The 12,759-nt window shown below is 42.4% G+C and overlaps 2 protein-coding genes across 3 annotated transcripts; one reads left to right on the top strand and one right to left on the bottom strand.

Moving 5' to 3' along the window:
* The first annotated feature begins 953 nt into the window (after positions 1 to 953).
* Positions 954 to 2,270, top strand: LOC127769457 (probable F-box protein At2g36090). The gene has a single exon (XM_052295043.1). The coding sequence runs from the start codon at positions 1,148 to 1,150 to the stop codon at positions 2,054 to 2,056; it is 909 nt and encodes a 302-aa protein (XP_052151003.1). The 5' UTR covers positions 954 to 1,147; the 3' UTR covers positions 2,057 to 2,270.
* A 126-nt stretch (positions 2,271 to 2,396) lies between these two features.
* Positions 2,397 to 4,123, bottom strand: LOC127769458 (small RNA-binding protein 11, chloroplastic). Of its 2 annotated transcripts, XM_052295044.1 has the most exons (5): positions 3,852 to 4,123; positions 3,701 to 3,763; positions 3,549 to 3,617; positions 3,340 to 3,446; positions 2,397 to 3,117 (listed from the first exon to the last, which is right to left on the bottom strand). In XM_052295044.1, exons 1-5 carry the CDS (start codon positions 3,976 to 3,978, stop codon positions 3,007 to 3,009), a joined length of 477 nt encoding a protein of 158 aa, XP_052151004.1. In that variant the 5' UTR covers positions 3,979 to 4,123; the 3' UTR covers positions 2,397 to 3,006. The 2 variants fall into 2 exon arrangements, with proteins under 2 accessions (XP_052151004.1, XP_052151005.1); XM_052295045.1 differs by lacking the exon at positions 3,701 to 3,763 and having other exon boundaries at positions 3,852 to 4,118.
* Between the last annotated feature and the right edge of the window lie 8,636 nt (positions 4,124 to 12,759).

The raw sequence follows: 12,759 nt of genomic DNA, 5'->3' as shown, positions 1-12,759 counted from the left end.
CCATCTTAATAACTGTGTACAACTCTAAAATTTCTTATATTATAAGATGGATAGACTAGTAAGCAGAAAGTTACCACATTTGTTTCTCATTTTGATTGCTTCACCGAACACCGAACGAGAGATCATGCAGAAAATCGCAAGATCAGGAGAAAGCTCTTGTGCTAAAAAGAATTATTAGGAGAGGCTTATCGTGTCACCGCGAGAGGATAGGAACGACACACACGGACGTACATATCCCTGTATCAGTGCGCCTTTCTTGACGAGAAATCTGCAAGAGCAACAGCGCAGCAGCACACGGTAGCTGTACGTACGCAGGCCAAGCCGTCGTACACGTAACACGTCCAGTAGCCCTCGATCTCACTCTCCCAGGACATTAATGCCGGTGAGCCGCCCCCATCGTCAGCATCTCAGCGGTATGCAGATGCCGTGCCGATCGTTCGACGGCCTTCTCCCCCCCGCGAGGAAAACGATATCCTTCTAAACGCAATTAAGAATCAGATACACGGACACACGGTACACCGGTGCACAACAGATTTGCTTTGCCATCAAGCCAGAAAAACCGGTCGCCGTGAAAGGCACAGGGAAACAAAACCTGTTTTTCTTTTGGTTCTCTGTCACGTCAAGTGCAACGAACGGCACGTCTCGCTTGCGTTTGCGGTTGCGCCCGACCAACCAGCCGATCGCACGACGCGTACCGACTCAAGAGTCAGGTAGACGCGCCGCGGCGTGGCACGGAGGAGACACGGCGCGCCACGCGTTCGCGGCCTGAGATGATACGCCGAGGCGAGCCGCGTCGCGCCGTACCACGGGCGCCAGCGCGGCCCTGGCACGCGCCACCGACCCCTTCTCGTCGGCTGCCACGCCGGCGCCCTGCACTGCAAGCCGCGCCCACACGGCCACACCGGCATGCGGGTTAAAACGAAAGAAAATTGTGAAACACACCAACGCACTGTACAGGTACTGGACCACGTCGCAGCCAGGACGGCTGTGGTTTTGACCAGAGTTCACCGCGCTTACTACTAGTAGGGCACACAAGGAGGAGTGCTATATAAAAGCCGGACCACGGCGGAGGCGCAGTAGTTATCACCGGTTCATCGTACAAAAGAGGAGAGAGAGGGTGAAGGCGCCAGGGAGAGAAGAAGAGAAAATGGTGGCGACTACTACGATAGAGGACCTGCACGCCGACGTGCTGGCGCGCGCGCTGCGGCGGCTGGACGGGCGGTCGCTGGCGGCGGCGAGCTGCGCCACGGCGGGGCTCCGGGCGCTCGCCGCGGACCCGGAGACGTGGCGCACGCTCTGCCTCGCGGAGTGGCCGTCCATGGCGGGGCACCCGCGGCTGCTGTCCGTGGTCCCGCCGCGCCGGCTCTTCGCCGACGCGTTCCCGTTCCCGCGCCCGGACGCCGGGGAGCTCGGCGGCGGCGGCGGAGGTCCCCTCCCGTCGGAGCTCGTCTCGGCGGTGGACGTCTACTACAGGGGGGCGCCCCTGCTCTCCCGTGTCGTGGAGACGCCCGCGTCGTCGCCGTGGTTCCTCGGCTCGCCGTTCCGGGTGGAGGCCGTGGAGTGCAAGAAGCCGGCGGCGGAGGCGGCGCTGTCTCCGGCGGAGCTGGAGCTGAGCTGGGTGGTCGTCGACCCTGCCCGCGGCCGAGCGGTGAACGTGTCCAGCCGGCGCGCCGTGGCGGTGGACCGGCACTGGTACACCGGCGAGACGCTGGTGAGGTTCGCGGTGGTGCTGGGCGGGTGCAAGTTCGAGGCCACCGTGACCTGCTCCGAGGGGGCCGGCAACATCAGCGAGGTCAGCCTCGCCGTGCAGGACGCCGACGGCGCCGCGGCGAGCGGCGAGCGAAGCCTCCGCCTCCTCGCTGCGGCAATGGAGGAACAGAGGATAGGCGGGGGGAGAGAACGGGACGAGGCGAAGAGGAGGTACGACGAGTTCGTGAAGAGCAGGAAGGGGAGGAAGGAGAGCAAGGCGCGACGCGAGGCGCTCATCGACCTGTGCTGCTCCGCCGCCAGCGCCATGGCCGTGCTGAGCTTCGTCGCCGCCGTGGTGCTCCGGTGATCGGCGGCTGCGGTTAGGAAAAAGAGAGGACAAAATGTGGCCTTCTCTTCATCAGTGTACAAATCGAGCAGAGAACTCGCGTGTATTTTTCTTCCACCGTAGTTACATTATTCTTAAACTATAAAAATTGGCCAGGTGCTTATCATCCATTTAAAATAGGAGATAAAACACCTGAGCTGATCCTAGGATGTGAAATTAAGCCTAGTAGAATTGACATTGTTCGCATGTTCCAATCTCATGTAGTAGTGCTTTTTTACGTTTCAATTTGAAAAAGAAAGAGTAATGTTTTCCCTTCAAATAATACAAGAATGCAGAAAAAAATGTGCCGTCTGTCCATCGCATTACAATTCATGTTTTCCGTATAATCAAGGTACTGTTCCACAGTTTTAGGGAAATCAAATGAAGTTTAAGTTAGGAGTACTTGAAAACACCAATTCATTATTAGTTCCATACAGAACACTGGACAGACATGGGGGAAGGACACTGTTCTACCACAGCTTCATCAAGAGCATATGCAACTATATGAACAGCACTTTTCAGATCATTTCATGGCGACAGCATTATAGATACTGTCCATGACAAAGAAGGAAAGGGCACAGTATTTGATCGGCAAGAGCATGTGATGTTATATCATAATCTGAGCTGTTGATCGGGCACATCTTCTTTTATTGCAAAACTGGAAATCCAGTATTATTACGCATGAACTTCTCAATAATAATAGGAAGAAGTCCCAATAACCTCCCCATAAACTTTGGATGAAAATCCATTAGCACCTGAACTTTAAAACTGGACATTCAACATTCTAAGCTTTGTAATATCGTTCATATTCAACATTCTAAGCTTTGTAATATCGTTCATATTACTCTCTATGGTTTTAGGTACTCCCAATCTAACAATAGACTACTCGTGCAGCAGATAAAAAGGAAAGTATGAAGATGACACGCATGCTATCAACAGCGGTCAGGTGGCTTAGGAGGACCTGTCGCTCTTGGACTGGAATCTGTAGTACGATTCATTTTGGCCTTCGCAATGTCGACATAGATAACTCGGCCGTTCAATACCTGTTGCAAGTTTGCGTTAATCAAATCAAGTAGGAAAAACACAGTGTGCTTCTAACTTCTAAGGCCTTGTTTGCAAGACTGATATTCTACATGAACTTGCTAGGAAAGAAACAACCAACCCTTAAACTGGATTTTGGGGTTTCCTGTGAAGTTCATGTGGTAATCCAACATTCCAAACAAGGCCTAGGCTGAACTAAAAATACACTGTTTCAAAAAGCTTGCCTTGCCGTTCATCTCTTCCTTTGCTTTATTGGCGGCTTCTTCGGAGGCAAATTTCACAAAGCCGAATCCTTTTGGTCTGTTGGTCATCTTATCGGTGACAATTGTTGCTGCATTTGAACAAGAACAGTTTCCAACTTACTAGTAATGACAAGAAGTATAAACCAAAGTGTGCTCTAGGCTCGGCTCTGGTAAGTTACAAGTAAATGTACCTTCTAGTACCTGGCCATACTGAGAGAAAGCTTCTGCCAGGCTATCCTCGGTCGCGAATTGGGACAGCCCTGTAAAAGGATAGAAACTCAGGGTGAATGCGTCTCTCGGGCATTTCGTCGAACACTATGCATGCACAGGCTTGCCGACTTGCCGAGCCGCCAATCACACAGATCTGCACGCACGAGAGACGGCGAGCGAGCAAAGATCTGCAGCGCTGTGATGACGCCATGGTGGAGATGTTACACAAGCGGCATGCGCGAGTCAGGAAACGGGAGGAGACGGAGACGGGGGGTGAGGTTTACCTCCGATGAAGAGCCTGTAGGTGATGCCCCGGGAGTGCGTGAGGAGGAAGGGGCGCGCGTAGGCCGCCGGGGACTCCCTCCTGGAGACCAGACGGCGGGAGGCCTCACGCAGCGCCGCCATCGCCATGGTCGCGCCGGGAATAAGCTCTTCCAGAAGAGAGTGAGCGCAGGAAGCACGCGATGAGAGTGTGGAGGGGACACTAGGAAAGTTCGGTTTTTTCCTCGACGCGGTCCACGCGGAATTCGTGGTTTTGGGGGATTTGGACCTGAGCAGAAGACATACTACAATTTAAATGTGACTTTCACTCTGTGAGTGATTGTGTTATGTGATGCATTATTCTGCACTTCCTATTGTGATTGCTACAATGAGAGATCAAGATATGCACCTCACTTTGTGGCAGTAAGTACAAACTTTACTCGGTTTTGTGACGAAGTGATCTGGGATGTTAGTTGCTAAAATTTTGGATTTTATCTATTGTTTTAGAAAAAAAAACACTTGGAAGCTCACTTGGAGGGATTTTTATATTCCGATATATTTCCGTTCCCATATCTGCGTCATTTTGTATTAGCTCTGTATCCGATAATATTCGATTCCATTTTTGAATTCAGGATTTTTTTTATTGTGATTCTTAAAAAGATTTGAAAACGAAAGCGGTAAAGGTGGTTTCCATCCATTTCTGAGTTGTTTTCGCCCCTTGAAAAACAACATATTACCCCAATCTACGTAGTTCTACTGGTAAATCATTCATACTTGAGTCATATTAAGTAAAAACCATCAAATAAAACCTATGAAAATCAAACATAAAAGTTTTTAAAAAAATTATTAGATATAGGTATAGTCATAAAATACATTATCTCTAAATATCAAGTCTAAATTTAACTTCGTTTGAGTGTAAAAAAAAGGATGAATAGTATCAGGGTAATATTCACATGGAATTTGTCCCTTTTTTTCCTCTTGGAGATCGGATTTAAGATTTTGTGTAAAATAATTTCAAAACTATAACCATCTCTGCATTTTTTTTCATGAACTTAGAGAAATTTAGATATAGTTTTCATGGGTTTTCAATTAATTGGTGGTTTTTATTGCACGTTTTTCCTTGGTACCACCAGTCACCCAACTCACCACGCGAAGCTCCATGGCCGCCTCTCCTCCCCAACTCGCCGCCGCCGCGGCGATCGCCCCCGACTCCGTCGACAGAATCGGTTGGTGACCTGGTGCACCGTCCCTTTGTAAGTATCTATCTCGTCATGGCCTTCCGCATGCTCCTCCCCCCCCCACCCCGGTGCCTTTGGCGGGAATAGTCAATAGGTAGGGTTTAACAGTGGCGCCGATTGACCCGATCGAAGTTTTTTCTACTGCCGATTGTTTGTTTAAGGCTATAATCCAACTTGCTACGAAGCTTAGTAGCTAGTAGTGCTGCTCTAGGTTCAATTAGGAGAGCTTTCGCCGGCAGCCACCTCTAGCGCCGTCCTCGCCACGCCTCAATCCGACCAGGGAATCCCCTGCAGGCTGACATGACCGCCTAGTGATGCGTTTGATTTGAGGTATTGATGCAAACCCCTCCCGACACAAGCGTCCCAACTTCCTAGGAAGTCAAGACCGGTGAGGCGGTGACATGGTTTTTCCATCATTATGGTCATATTATGCCAGTTTCAGTTTAAAAAGAAGTTATATTATGCCAATCCATTTACCATATTGAAGCATACGATCTGTGCTATTAAGTTGTTCCAAATATCTTTGAAATATGTTGCCATATTGAAAATTTGATCACTTAAATGCAGATAGCATCTGAGGTATGGAGAAGGATTGGCTAGAAAGACATGGGATTCATTACAATAAGCAAGAGGATGCTATGTATGTCGACAGCACAAGAATGACTCTTGTGTTGTTTTTGTCCGTAAGGCGTTCTATCTGATGCTCTTCCTCATGTTTTTTTAGGGGTAAAATCAGGAGCTCTGCCTATTTCATATTAGGAGAAGAGAGAAAAAAAAACTAGAGTTTTTACAAACTAGGTTACAAAATGATCCCATGGGATCCCCCTTGAGGAGCTCTTCCTCGTGTTCGTTGTTGTTGTTCTGGCTTTCGGGACTCCATAGGCAGCAAATTCCCCAATAAGAGCACGTGCTGCACCTACCTATGGTATACTGTTACTGATTCTTACGTTAAGTTTTTCATTCTTTTTGTCTAATCTAAAAGTAACTTACATTTGTGATTCTAAACATTGGCAGTGATGCCCACCTCTCCAGATCCCAAAGATGTTCCCTTCTGCTATACCATTGGCAAGCCAGTATTCTTTACCTTCACTGTTGATGGAACATGGAACCCCTCTCCTGTTTATGCTTGTGTGGGGGTGTTTAGATGGGGCTAAAAATTTTTTAGCCCATGTCACATCGGATGTTAGGACGTTAATTTAGAGTATTAAACATAGACTAATAAAAAAACTAATTTCATAAATGAGAGCTAATCTGCGAGACGAATTTTTTAAGCCTAATTAATCCATAATTATCAAAAGTTTACTGTAGCATCACACTGTCAAAATTATGACGTAATTAGACTCAAAAGATTCGTCTCGCGAATTAGTCCAATATTATGAAATGGGTTTTGTAATTAGTGTATATTTAATACTCTAAATTAATGTCCAAATATTCGATGTGACAGGGACTTAGAATAAGTCCCGGAAACCACACAGCCCCTTAGCTCTTCATAAAGCAGTGGGGCTTGCCTGTCACATCTTGAGTGAGGCATTGGTATTATGCGCGCTTCCCCACCTCTGCTGGTGCTAAGAACGGTCTATTTGGCGTTTGAGAGTGGTATATTATCCCAGCGATATTTGAACATCTGCTTTGTTTTACTAATTTTATCTTTTTGCTAGCATGGTCTTATGAACATGGGGCTTCGGCCGGAGCTTCTGGTTGAAATCACCTAGTGAGCAACTGGAAAATTGGTCCTCTCTTTAATGGTACCAACGAATCTTCTCTGAATCTTATTTCAACCAAAACAGCAAATGCAGGTTAGGCCGAGTTTACTTCCAAACTTTTTTTTTTAAACTTCCAACTTTTCCATCATATCAAAACTTTCCTACACACATAAACTTCCAACTTTTTCGTCACATCGTTCCAATTTCAACCAAACTTCTAATTTTGACGTGAACTAAACACACATATAAATGCATCGTTGATTCCTAACTTCTGGTCAGCTAAGGTAGTACTAGCAGCGAACAGAAGCCTTTGTATATGTACAGGACAATGAAGTGGGTTACCAAATTTCAAATGCCCGGCAGGTATCTTAGTATGCAGCAAGTCTTAGGCAAAATCTTCAAATGAATTAACCAAAAAGACCTGTGTGACACATGGCCAGCCAGCCAGCCTGAAATAGGTGCACAGGTACCAGGGGTCCAAATGGACTCAACAACAACAGAAACCAATTCAATTTTACCAAGACTAGACCAAAAGATACATAGGTCAAGCCAGTTTTTACTTAGTAGTTTATCCAATCTATGGGATTACTACTGAATTAGAGCCTGATTCTAGTTAGTTTCGCCCTGTTAGGCACCCCAAGAAAATGGGTTGACCAATGTGACGCCGAATTGGTGCACATTGGAGCCATGCTGCTGATGTCAATTACTATAGTTCTAGCCTGCACAAGTTACCTTGTTCCTGAACTCATGCTAGTAGCAGCTCCAGTATTGGCTCCCAGGACTGTAAACACACCAAACTAGTTATAATATTTTCAGAATTGCCTTAGAAATCATTGACAGTATTATGGACACATCATCCATCCCGTCATATTTTCCATGTGTAATTGGCTGCTAACAGTTGGTTGGTCTTGCAGCTGCAGGCATTGCTGTTGTAGATCAGGGCATCCAGGATCTAATGGTGCGGGCACCTCAATTGCAGAATCAGGGCATCCCCTGCTCCAGGCATTAATCAGCACAGAGTAAAGACTTCGCACGCTAAAGGCAAGCTTTGACGTGCCTACGAAACTACCGATCACTGATGATGAAGAAAGAAAGCTGTTTCTTCCTAGTTCTTGATGATAAGGACCGTGTTTTTGTTCATGGTGATGCTTGAGACTGTTCCAACAGATGTGAACAGAAGTTGGCAGCTGCTGTACGTTTTTTGTCTTAAGCTTTTATCCTTGGATTTGTGCACTGAAGCTGAATGCTTCTTTTTGTTGGGTGAATATGATGGGTTCAATTTTCATACTGTAACAACGAAAGAACCCAAGGATCAGTGTTGGATAGTTGCCGTTCAGTTTTGAGGCATGATAATGAGTATAAATTGTGGATACGTTAATAGTGCTGATACACTGTCAGACCGTGATCTTAACCTTCTTGTTTTTGTCGTGCTGAAGTTTTGTTCAATGGTATATTTTGTTGGGTGCTCCTATTGAACTCATTTTTTTAAGTGTCATTACCTATGTATGACAAGTGTATGACATAAGATAAGGCTTTACATGATGTATATTATATATTGATCCATCTTGTCTTTTTTTTTAATAACCATTTAATTGACATGTAATAAACGGGTGGATATCTGTCCAAATGATTAGAATCCATCTCCTCGAGCATGAGGTCGTTACAGTTCGTCGGCTGAAAGAGAGAAGAGAGGGGAAGGAAGAAGAAACATAAAGGGGTAATTTGGTCCTAAAATGTTAGAAATACAATGAGGGGTACGTAGTAGCATATCTCTTATACCTGTGAAATTGGAATAGTATAATACCAAATAGATGAACATTAATGACATTTTTCCAAACAATGAAATTTATAATGACATGGTTCCAATTAACCCTATTAATTATAAATAGATGTTGCAAGCAACAATAAGAAAACATTTATCATCGATTGCTCGATTGAATATATCCTCTATGTGTGATTCTTAAGTACGTGAACAAACTAAAAATAGTTTCAATTTTTTCCTAAAAAATAATTAAATATCTTCATAAGCGGGTCACGTGTCAGCAAGCAACTGGTGAAGTGCATTTTTGCTGGCGGGCCATGTAGCTTAAGTGCGCCAGCGAAGATCATTTTCACTGGTGACTGTTATAAGGCAACCGCCAACGATAACTATCTTTGTTGGCGGCTCCATTATGTTATCCGCCAGTGAAAATGTATCTTCGCTCATGGTTTGCCACCGCTAGCGAAAATGGTGCATCTTCACTGGCCTTCTCGTTCAGCCGTCGCGGCGGCCGGATCGACCTCCCATGACGACTTTCCCGCAGCACGCAATCTTCGTGGCATTACTATTACAATCTTTTTAAAAAAAAATAGGGAAAAAATAATGTGGCTCACATGTCAGCCATTTCTTCCTTCTTCCCTCCTCCCCTCTCTTCCTCCTCCAAGCAGCAGCAGTTGGTTCCACAATTGTGAGGAGGTAGGGTGCTGCAGTAGTGCGAGCTCGCGAAGGCCAGTACGGTGCTTGTCAAGCGGAAATGCTAATGGGCGATCGCTCGCCTGGTGATGGGGGTAGCGATCAATTCGCCCCCCCTCCCCCTCTTTCCCTCCACCTGGTTTCCTTTTTTGACACCGCATTACTTTCCTATTTTATTAAATTTATGCACCTAAAGTTTATACACCTCAAGTTTACACATCTAAAGTTTAGAGACCTAAGTCAAAAGTTTATATATCCGATTCAAATTTGAATTTGAATTCAAATATTTTTTTATATATAGTATTTATATACATCTAAAGTTTATAGACCTAAAGTTTATAAGTCAAAAGTTTATATACCCGTTTCAAATTTGAATTTGAATTATATCTGATTCAAATTTGAATTTGAATTCAAATATTTTCTGTATATAGTATTTCTATACATCTAAAGTTTATACACCTAAAGTTTATAGACCCAAAGTTTATAAGTCAAAAGTTTATATACCCGTTTCAAATTTGAATTTGAATTCAAATATTAGTTTATAGACCCAAAGTTTATAAGTAAAAAGTTTACATACCTGTTTCAAATTTGAATTTAAATTCAAATATTAGTTTATAGACCCAAAGTTTATAGGTCAAAAGTTTACATACCCGTTTCAAATTTGAATTTGAATTCAAATATTAGTTTATAGACCCAAAGTTTATAAGTAAAAAGTTTACATACCCGTTTCAAATTTGAAATTTGAATTCAAATATTTATGGTGTAGTAGGAAGAGAAGAAGGGGAGGAGGAAGGGGTAGTAAGGGGGAGGGGCGGGTGATCGCTGGGAAGGGAAGGGAGCGATCACCCGCCCATTAGGATTACCCCTTGTCAAGCGTAGGCGTGGGGCACGCTTCCTCTGGCGGTAGCCAGCAACGGCCAACACACACTCCTGCTCTGCAGTGCAGCCTCGTGGAGTTCGAAAATAAGGACCGCAGAGAAGCACGTGGCACATTTTTAATAGCTCACTTATGTCTAGGATCCTATATTTATTTCAATAAATAGGAGTATTTGTTATATATATTGTTCCATCTCTAATCGACTGTACCTTTGTATTATTTTCCAAGTAGTTTTTTTTACCTTTCTTAATGGAAGGAGCTCGAAAACAAGAACCGCGGTGAAGCACGTGGCACATTTTTAATAGCTCACTTGCCTCTAGGATCCTATATTTATTTCAATAAATAGGAGTATTTATTATATATATTGCTCCATCTTCTAATCGACTGTACCTTTGTTTTATTTTCCAAGTAGTTTTTTTTTACCTTTTTTAGATGGAAGGAATACTTTAGAGCTTTGTTGTACTATATGTGATTGTCTTTTCCCATTATAATCATCGTGGAAGAATTGTGGAGTTATATATAGTTGTTCCGTTATTGAACAATGATAAGGCTAAGTACTTTTGGTTTACTTTCTCATTCATCTATTTCGTTTTTTTGCGCGCACGTTTTCAAACTACTGAACAATATTCTTTTTGCAAAAAGATTTATACGAAAATTGCATTAAAAATTATATTGATCTATTTTTCAAAAAAAGCTTACACTTAATTAATCATATTTGTTAATGCATATATCATTTTATGTGAGAGGAGGGATTTTCAAAGCATATCCTAAGAAATCAACGAAGAGATATAACTCAATATTTTTTAAAACAATAAATTAATATTTCTATCTTTTATCAATTTATAATAATACAACTAGTTGTACATTTTATTTTATTAGAAAAAAAAGAACTATATTAATCTATAACTATAGTTATAAGTAGTATGGCGTGTCCTAATAAAAATAAAAATATTCATTAGAAAAAAAATTAAAAAGTACTTAACTAAAATAATACATCTATTTAGTATAAATCTAAATATTTAGAATAAAGAAGGTTGAAGCTAATTATTTGTATATGAGAAATACTCTTTTTTTCGATTACGAGAAAAAAAACTAAATTCGTTTATAAAAAGTTTTCAAATTTGTTTTCTTAAAGTTTTCGACGGATAGAAGCCTTATCATATCCGTTTATGTTTATAAAAGTTTCCCAACAAAAATCCTACCGACACTTTTCATTTCTCAAAACATGTCCGGAATTCATAAACTTTTCAAACTTTTTTTTGAGCTAGGACTAAGAGCCCACATTTCTATTATCAGAAATGACATAGTAGAAAAAAGAGAAAACAGGAAACTAAAAGGGTAGGACAAAATAGCAACGACGGCCTAAGTAAACACAGCAAACAAACTACACCCTAAAAATGCTTTTCTTCAGACCTCCAGCCTTATTGTGTAGACCCTCCAGCCATGTCTTAAACTAGATCTCATTTGCTACTTGTCTTACGAGCAGGATCCCAACAACATCCTTCTTTGATTTGCTTCCATTCTATGCAAAAATAGCCCAAGACTCAATCCAGTTATATGCTAGATATATCATCTCAATTGGATCATTTAGTAAAATATGCTCAAAACATGCTTTATTTCTGGTATTCCAATTGGCCTAAATGATTGTAGCCACACCCACCATCATCAAATGTTTATGTTTTTATTGAAACCAGAAAGCCAGCTCCCAAACAACTGATTTTTTGCTAAGTTAGGTTTCAAACTCAAAGCACAACAAAACACATTGCAAATAAATCTAGCCAAATAACAGAAGAAAGTGTTGCACTGATTGCTCATTGTAACAGAATTGACACCATTTATCTCCTTTTTTCCACCCTCTTTTGAATAAACTGTCCTTAGTAAAAATTTTCTTTTTAATAACAAGATTATGAAACACTCTAGTCTTTAAAGGAATTTTGAATTTCCAAATAAATTTAAAGGGGAAATGTGTTTGTTGAATCTGATATTTAGATTTTTGGAACTCCTTAGCCAATTCAGCTAGGAAGACAGCCTTATGCTCTGGTTGAGCAGCCCCATATATTACTAACAGATCCCATGTTTTTTTGTCTCAAATATTCTACAACTTTAACCTGATATGAAAATTCTCCATAGTAACATTTACAAATGATAACTTGTATATGTTTACACCCACTAGAATCCCCCCTGACCTGCCACATGAGAGTAGCCATTCCCATTTTAATTTTTTTTGTCCACTTAAGCTATGAAGTAAGCCAGCAGAGAAATCATGCTTTATAGTTTCAAAAATTCCCACAAAGTCTACATTTGAATCCCTAATTAGGTCCTGCAAATGATCTGTTTTTTCGGGTTCCCCATGCCTCTAATATTCCAGAATATGCCTTTTCATAATTCTTTTGGTTTCTTTTTCCTTTTCTTAAGTTTAGGAGTGACCTTGAAAATCTCAAGGTTTCCCTTTTTTTTGTTTCATTTTTCTAGCTGAAGATTGTATTTGCTCGAGCATAAACTCAATTTCCTCAAAGTCATCAACCTCCTCTCCGGAATTTTTAGAATCATTAAGTTCAAGTATCACAGGATTTATCTCCCTATTGGACACATCATCAAAATGGCAATCAGAGTTTTGTCCCTCTTTCATAAAGAGGTTAATTCTAGCCAAGTCCAACTCTT

This window comes from Oryza glaberrima, chromosome 4 (assembly GCF_000147395.1).
Source record: "Oryza glaberrima chromosome 4, OglaRS2, whole genome shotgun sequence".
NCBI lineage: Eukaryota > Viridiplantae > Streptophyta > Magnoliopsida > Poales > Poaceae > Oryza > Oryza glaberrima.
The sequence above is the reverse complement of the archived record's forward strand: the minus strand, read 5'-3'. Positions and strand labels throughout refer to the sequence as shown.

Bases quoted from the DNA above. Each gene is read 5' to 3' on its own strand.
- LOC127769457 (XM_052295043.1), top strand. From the start codon at position 1,148: ATGGTGGCGACTACTACGATAGAGGACCTGCACGCCGACGTGCTGGCG.
- LOC127769458 (XM_052295044.1), bottom strand. From the start codon at position 3,978: ATGGCGATGGCGGCGCTGCGTGAGGCCTCCCGCCGTCTGGTCTCCAGG. The intron at 3,618-3,700 runs GCAAGTCGGCAA...ATCCTTTTACAG, and splicing joins TCTGTGTGATTGGCGGCTCG to GGCTGTCCCAATTCGCGACC. The intron at 3,118-3,339 runs GCAAGCTTTTTG...AACTTGCAACAG, and splicing joins AGGAAGAGATGAACGGCAAG to GTATTGAACGGCCGAGTTAT.